The 8,511-nt window shown below is 48.6% G+C and overlaps 1 protein-coding gene across 1 annotated transcript in view; it reads right to left on the minus strand.

Annotated features, from left to right (window-relative positions):
- LOC115328205 (anionic trypsin-2-like) overlaps positions 1-6,624 on the minus strand; it is a 117,567-nt gene extending 110,943 nt beyond the window's left edge. Inside the window, exon 1 of the mRNA XM_042292411.1 lies at positions 6,567-6,624. Coding sequence (XP_042148345.1) covers positions 6,567-6,624 — 58 coding nt within the window. The remainder of the gene's footprint in view (positions 1-6,566) is intronic.
- Positions 6,625-8,511: the final 1,887 nt, after the last annotated feature.

Raw genomic sequence — 8,511 nt, forward strand, 5'->3', positions numbered from 1 at the left:
ACGTATCGGCAGTCTGCCTCAGCTGCATGACCTGAAGGAGTTCCTACTTTCGACGAGCGATGCCAAGGACAGCCAACTGGACGACGTAATTCGCCTTTGTGGACAAGGCCAGGCCAGCGAACCCCAGGTCGCGCCCAGTGCCGGCTACCGTACGACACGTACGCATCTTTCCATGTTTCCGTTCAGGGTTCAGAGATTGAAAAGTTACTTGTGGCCAAAAATTGGCCCAAAGGAAGTCTCTTCAAATCGTATCTTGGTCCTCTTAGGATGGGCAACGCTGTTGGCGCTTAGTCTACGCCCGACCCGCAGCGACGTGCAGGCCTCTAGATCTGTCTGCTTAAGCGCGCGAAGTGTCATAAATAAAACGGCAGAAATTAGATGTGTACTGTTCGATTTAAACTCTGACGTTTTTATAATCACAGAGACATGATTAAACAGTGAGATAACTAACTCTGAAGTGTTCCCTCTCTGATACTCTACTGGCGGGGGTTGCACTGATAGTGAAGAGCTCACTCTGTGGTTCTCTTTGTGGTATTCTTGTTCTATTATAAGCGCTTCAGATCGGTCTGTGCTTTGTTCCTCTCCCGGAGAGTGACACAACACAACGAGAAGACACCGAATGGGTTTACTGTACTTCCCGGTTGCCCGTCCTCGGAAGCCGGCAGTACGGGCCCGCCGACCCTGGTTGTCGCCCGTCGTTGAGGCTCGCAGTCAGAGTCCGTGCCCAGGCCTGCGGATCGTCCTTCCCACGCCAGCGCTGCGTAAACTAGTTGTCGAGGGTCAGTTCCCGAGGTTCCCTAGTCTCGCTGCGAAACCACTCCGGGATCGTCATGGCCCAGGTCGGTATGGCCAGGGCTCGCCGTTCTCTCCGGTCCTGGTCAGGACCTCGCTGGTGGACCGCTCCGAGGATCGCCATGGACCACACCAGCCAGACCGGCTCCGCCGTTCCTGCCCTGCCCCAGCCTTGCGCAGCACGCAACGTCTGGCGCCAGCTCGTGTCTTTTCGGTCGACCACCTGTCATGTGCCCTCCGCCCCGTCTCCTTCCACCCTCGTCTCTCACAACTGTCTTGCGTGACTATTCACGAATCGCCGGATCACGAGCCAGTATGGGCCAAACTACATTGTGGGTGCCACATTTTTTTTATTGGGAGAGTGTACAGATGTCCAAACGTTCATACCGATATCTTCGAGGGCATACAGGACTTACTTCGTGAGCAGTCACACCGATCTGTTTTTACCGTGTTGGCAGGCGACTTCAACCTGCCTCACATCGATTGGAACAGCATGTTGTCTTTAACAAACTGTGCTCACTCTGACGCCCTTATTGGTATAGCTTGGGGGGTTCTTTATGGAGGTCGCTCTACTAATAATTGCCGCCCGATTGGTATGCGTTTCGCTCGTCACCCAGGGAGTGACATAAAAACGAGAAGACAGCGAGTTGGTTTACTGAACCTCCCGGTTCCCCTTCGTTCAGAGCCGGCAGTCCAGGCACACCGACCCTTGTTGTCACCCGTCGTTCAGAGCTCGCAGTCAGAGTACGTGTCCAGGCCTGCGGATCGTCCTTCCCACGCCAGCGCTGAGTACGCTAGCCGTCCAGGGCTATCACAGCTCGAGTCTCGCTGTGGAACCACCCCGGCACCGTCATAGCTCAGGTCGGTACGGGCAGGGCTCACCATTTCCACCGATCCGTCTCCAAACCTCGCTGCTCCCGGGTTCGCCATGGGCCAGGCCAGGCGGCCCGGCTCCGACGTTCCTGCCCAGCTCCAGCCTCGCTCAGCACGCACTGTGTGCTGTGCTGTGCCTCATCTTTTACCATCGGCTCTCACACTCTCCTCCCACCCCCATTAAGGCCCGGACTTCGGGGAGGAGTTCTTCCACTTCGAAGCACGGGGGCACAGGTGGACACTCTGGTCGGCGCTGTACGAGGTGTTGAAGAGGCGGCCGCTGCTGTTGTTGCCGCGGAGTGGCCACGTTGTAGCGTTCGAACGCGGCGTAGGTGGTGGTGGGACCCTCGGCGTCGGTCTTTCTTGGCGCCGGCTACAGCTGGCTCTTCTAGCGAAGTTGGAAGACAATGCCGACCTGTCCGTCGCTGTCCCACTCAGCGCGATGTACCTGGGGGCCTGCTCTAAGCTGGTCCCCCCGACGCGGACGGACCTGCCGCGTTCCGCTTAGAGGTCGCAGCGGGCTTAGAACTTCCCGCCTGAACCCTTCGTCAGGCCTAAGAAGTTCCAGCCACCGTGAACACTTGGGAAAACCTCCCGGTGGCTTCCTGGGTTACGCCGTCTATGGCCGTCTTTCCAAGAAGCTATTCTGCGCAGAACAAAGTGTTAAAAAACACAGAACGAACAAATTCTCTGCCGAAGATTGTGGCAGTGGCCATAGCCTTCACCGCCAAATTGCTTGCCGACGGGTTCGTGTACATGCGGCTAACTCGGCGAGTCCGCATTCCAGAGATCGCTCCTGGGTCGCCAGGAACAGGGGATTTATTGTGTCTTACCGCAAACTCAAGCTAATCGTATTCCCCATTGCGACGACGGTAGTATCCTTTCAAGTCAGCGATGTGAACCGAGCAAGACTCCCCGTTTGTATCTCACCGAGTAAGCCTAGAAGTAAGACACGACTCTCGCGTCTTTATACCTCGGGTGCCCTTCTCACCTCGGAGCAAGCGGTGCGGCAAAACCACTAGCTGCGTTGCTCAAAGCGTGAGTTTTCTTCAGAAAAGGTAACGATGGTGTAAATCTAGTCCATCTTTTGCGCAAGCGAAGGGATCCAAAGCCTGTGGCGGGATGGCCATACACCATACCCGCGCTCCGCAACGAATACGTATACCATGTGCTACTCGATGTAAGCGTCAGCGTCCCGCTCCGTACACGTGCAAACGAGCTCTGGGGACTGATCGGTCCTCGTAGGGGGCGGCAGCTTAGCGAGCAAGCCCGCTTGAACCGTTCACGCCTCAAGGCAAGCTGGACAGCTACAAGCCACCTAAATGTCTACCGCCTCATCCCCGGCCTGGTCGTGACGCGACATAACTTATTAGAAGTATTGCTGCCACTGAAACGACCAACCAGAGTGAAATCGCAAAAGCGTCCTTTAAGTCGGCTCTGTAGTTTTCTATAGGGACGACCCCCTGAACGGAGAGCCGTTCCTCTGCCCTTCGTCGATTGTTGGAATGACGCGAACCAACTATAGCCGCCTTGGCCCAGCAGTTACAAATAATAGTGCTCATTAACTCGCCTGCCAGCGTTCCAGGGGTCATCTGCTGTCCCCGCAATTTTCCCGACACCTGCTGACAATCTCGTCCGCCAGTTTTCTCGGTGTCAACTGCCATTCCCCCAATATTTCCGACACCCACTGAAAAAAACCCATCTGCACCTCGGGCCTCGAAAAGCGCTTACTTGCCTACCGCATCACCCCAAACCTAAATCCTAAATCTGCAATGAGTCCCGGCTGTTTTCCCTCCTGTCAGTCGTCATCCTGCCTTCTAGCGAACATGCCGTGCCTCTCTACTCCCTTACAAAAAACTGTGATGCTTTTCTGTTGAAAGACTGTTGAAAAAAGTCATCAGAGGATATAAAATGTCACTAGCTTTTCATCTGACTTTCTCTAGCTTTTCTGTTGAATTTCTTTTGAATATTGGCCCACTTTGTAATAAGAAAGTCAACAGACTTTCTGTAGCCCCCAAGATGCTTTTTCTGTAGCTTTTCCATTGAAATGCTACAGCTTTTCAACTGAAAAGCTACAGAAGATTAAAAAGAAAAAAAATGCTTTACAGCTTAGCTATTCATTCAACAAAGTTTTGGAAGCTTACTGTGGCTTTCCACTCTCCTCCAAATTGGCTGCCGCAAAAAGACGTAATAAAAAAAAAAACGCGATCATTTCTTTATAATTTGTTAGTATGTTACTAAATCAGTAAATGTTAGTAAATTGCGTGATATTTGAAGGTCCCACTATTATATCCCACAACTACATATTAGAAACGAACACAAACGCAAACACCATGAAGCACTGAACACCTGAATCACACTCCCATTGACTGCTGCAGAGCCCTATATAGCCTGCGTATTGAAGGTAATCATTTTGCCGGTGACCACCTTAGCACTTATTAAGGTTCCAAGTCTTTGATCTTCTCCTCGTGAGTCTGTCAAAGAGAAAATAGTGTTTCGAAGTTCGTGGACGATATCTCTTACTAAAACGTATTGGTACAACTAATAATAATTCGGCGCAGTCGCTAAAACAACATCCACAAAAACGACTTCTAGAAGAAATATTATCGCTTCTTTGCATAGCACAACTCAGGACGAAGCGAGTCAGGGCAGTTTCTCCACTTTCAAATAGTTATCTTAAATTTTTTTACTAGTTGACTATTAATGTGATCATTGAAGTCACTATAGTCACAACGTCAGAACAGCAGGGCATGCCTTTCGAACACCTGGCCTCCAGGACGCGCCCCATGCCTTCCGTCGTGCTTTGACTGCACGCGCGCGCTCGAGGTGCACGAACGCCGAAACTTTGTCAAGGGTAGTAGGCTCGCGCTGGAGGCGGGACAACTGAAGCTGCTTCCCGTTCTCACTTCGTCAGAAGCTACTGAGAAACTTGGTGACTTTTGGCATCTAGTCGGGGTGCACTATGTTCAATAAAAAGTCAACAGAAAGTCTGTAGCTTTTCTATTGAGATTGGCTACCGAGAGTCAACTGAAAATTTTCAACACAAAGTAAACAGAACGTCTGCAGTCATTCTGATGACACTGTCAACAGAAAGTCAGCAGAAAAAAATCAACATAAACTTAATAGAAAGTCAACAGCTTTTCTTTTCCCTCAGGCTGAAGAAAATCATCAGAAAAGTTTAAACAAGAATTCAACAAACTTACTGTTGACCATGTCAACAGAAAGTCAGCAGAAAAAAGTCAACATAAAGTTAATAGAAAGTGAACAGCTTTTTTTTGACTAGGCTGAAGAAGATCATCAGGAAAGTTTCAACACAAAGTCAACAAACTTTCTGTTGACCACGTCAACAGAAAGTCAAAGTCGAAAGAAAGTAATCAGAGTCAACAAGAGGTCAACACGTTTTCAATAAAAAGTCAAAAATCATTTTTATAGGGGCTGCCTCCGAAGATGACTTTCTTACATCTTAACTATCATCGTACAGCCAGTGTAACTTCCATGAAATCGTCCCACTCCTTGCCTGATCTCTCTTTCCAAAGAAAAATATATCGTCTATGTTTATTTCACGAGATTTAATACTCTAAACCCTCTCTCTGTCAAGCATTGTTTTTAGAACCATCGTACATATCATCACGTGTACACCATGACCTAAACGTAGGGGTTCCCCATTGCAACACCTCCACTTTTAATGCCTCTTTTCTACCCCAGGCCTCCATTAAATACAATCACCTTTTCGCACATATAGTCTCAATAACTAACACTGTTGATTTTAAAAATGCTATTACCAACTTTTTAACAGATGTTGCGTAGCACGTGTTTTTTTGTGCTTTTTAGAGCGCAGCTCTTAGGGGCCCGTTCCCGGCTTGAGCGGCGTCGCCGTCGGCGTCGGCGTAACCAAGGTCATCCCAAGGTCACGTGACCCCCAAGGTCACGTGACCCCTCCCAAGGTCATCTCAAGGTCACGTGACCCCACGTGACCCCCTGAAGGTCACGTGACCCCTCGAGGTCACGCGACCCCTTCCAAGGTCATCTCAAGGTCACGTGACCCCAAGATGACCCCACGTGACCCTTTGAAGGTCACGTGACCCCCAAGTCACGTGACCCCTCTGAGGTCACGTGACCCCCGAGGTCACGTGGTCGCCTCCCCAGGGTCAAGTGACCCCCGAGGTCACGTGACCCCTTCCAAGGTCAACTCAAGGTCACGTGACCCCACGTGACCCCCAGGTCACGTGACCCCTCTGAGGTCACGTGACCCCCCGAGGTCACGTGACCCTTCCAGGTCACGTGACCCCAAGGTCACGTGGGGGTCACCTTTGGGGTCACGTGGCCTTGAGGTCACCCCCAGGTCACGCCTCCCCGAGGTCACGTGACCCCCTCCCCGAAGTCACGTGACACCCCCCCCCCGGAGCATATTAAAGAATGAGGGGAGGAGGAGGAGAAGGGGGAGGGGTCTACCCTCCCCTCAGTACCCTTCACTCCTCCTCCTCAAGAGCTGCGCTCCAATTCGGCGTTACAGGGATTTGTAAACGGCTTTCACTTTTTGTTGTTCTTCTTTGCCTCACTCAAATATGTTACTTTTATCTGGAAACCGCTCACTCCCCTCTGTAATGCCTTCGAGCCCTGAGGGAGTAATAAATGAAATGAAATACTGCGCGTATAGCTTTGCTCATGTGTGTGCAAAGATCGACCTATGTTTATTTCCGTGTTTACTTTTGTCGTATAGCTTTTATACAATGTTTCGTTTTGCTTTTAGTAATCTTTTTATTGTTTTGCCTTGGCCTCTTCATAGGCCGGCAATTTCCACCAATAAATACATAAATAAATAAATAAATGAATAAATAAATAAAAAAAATCTTTGGTCTCGATATTGATCTTGACGTCGAGAAATTGAGACTTGAGCCTACCTTCACCGGAGTGGACGAAAAAGTCGTTCTCGTCAAAATATTTAGCACTCACGGACATGCTCTAAAGAAACTTTGATGATATCGGCTTTACTATTCGTGTTTAAGTTTGCATTTTTGTTTCCGTGCTTAAAGCCAGAAAATCTAAATCGCAGTACAAGCAGAACCAGACAACGCCGACCGAATCTTGAATCAGCGATTTAGTAAGCTCATATGCCATCTTTGGCATCGCCGAAGCTTATGACTAGGGTTCCTTTCTTTAATAATTCATAAAAATAGATAAAAAGGAGACACTTGCTGCTGCAATTGCAGCGCCGGCTACCCCTTTTAGCTTGAGTGATTAGTATCCATTTCCTTGAGATTCCACAGTTGTCACATAATCTGAATACTGCACAGAACACCCTACAATGCACTCCAGGTTATCAAAGCACACTATTTACATCAGGGTGCAGTGACTTGCCATGCTATTTACCTATAATTCCAACACGCTACGTACGTGTTGTACTGTAGAATATGCACATTAGATTGCCCAAATACTTTTACACTAAAAGCTCACTTTAGCGCGATAATATACGTCCAAGGTATATGAGTATAGTCTACCGAATTTCACAGTTGAAGAATAAATGTATTGAAAATTTATGATATAATGATGTTTCTAGTTTGGTGTCGCGTCTGCGTTGTTCTGAGTGAAGATATATTACTCTAAATAACTGTCCGCTTTTCTGGCTTCAAAAATGGAATCGCGTAGGGCAAAGAAACCCTTCTTTTGTAGAACTGGGATCTTAGCACCTTCACTAGCGACAAATGGCGTTCGTCAAGTAGTATGAGCCGTAAATTACACACTTTTCGCATCTCGAGCATTCTAGTGGATGAGTTTCATCTTCGACCGACTTTCCGCATGCACATTCTGGAGGATCTGCACGGTGGATATGGTGCAAAAAGCTAGCGAAAAAAGCGACATTGAGACGAAGTCTGTGTAGTAGTGTTTTTAGGCTGCGTGTGAGAGAAATGGACATGCAGAATTTTATCTGAAGGTCGATTTCGTAAAGAAGGGAGCGTTTAGAGTTTTCGTCAAACCACGTAAACCTGCCCTTTTTTCGTACTACTGTCCTTAATATCTCCCGAGTTCCTCTATGGGAAAGGGGGACTCGTTGATATTGCCCTTCCCAGCGTGCCTTTTTGGCGAGGCAGTCTGCCGCTTCATTGTACCTTAGGCCACAGTGTCCTGGGGCCCACTAAGCGCACTGTCGTGGCCTGCCTTCATTTCCGCCAGGATTTCAATCAGAACTTTCTAAACGTATCCGCCGTTGTTACTTCTATAGTTCATTGATTGTATGAATATGAGACTCACTTGGAGAGCCACTGCATATTTATTTGTTATGCTTGCCTACCGAATAAATTGTAATGCTGACAGTATAGCAAGTAACTCAGCTGTTGTAGAGGATGATTTATGTAATAACCGGAATGACTGATTTGTGTCTAAAGATGGTATAACAAATGCAGAAGCTGATCTTTGATCATCGGTAGATCCGCCTGTGTACACTTGAGTGAAACTGGGGTACTGATTGTATACATGGAAAAGAGCCAGTTGTGCCGCCACCATACCGCTCACTGAGCTTTTCATTTCCATTCCATTTATTGTGGTCTGAACTCTTGGCATCGTCAACGTCCAGGGCCAGGTGAGGCTAGTGTTTCCCATTGAGGGACACCTTGTAGGTGGCGTTGATGTTGTAGTAGAACGTTTTGTACTCGTGCGCCTGTTCTGCTTATTTAGGTTATAAAAAAGAGAGTGATCGGTATGCTGTGTCTTTAATCGAAAACATTCCAGCAGGTTTCCTTTTTTCGAAGGAGCGAAATTGAATGCTCCTGTGTCTCTACAAAAGCTAGAACACCGGAGGTTGCGCGAGGCAAACCCAGGCAAACTCTTAGGCTACGAGCCAACAAGTAA

Source organism: Ixodes scapularis, unplaced genomic scaffold (assembly GCF_016920785.2).
Source record: "Ixodes scapularis isolate PalLabHiFi unplaced genomic scaffold, ASM1692078v2 PGA_scaffold0__279_contigs__length_252992795, whole genome shotgun sequence".
NCBI lineage: Eukaryota > Metazoa > Arthropoda > Arachnida > Ixodida > Ixodidae > Ixodes > Ixodes scapularis.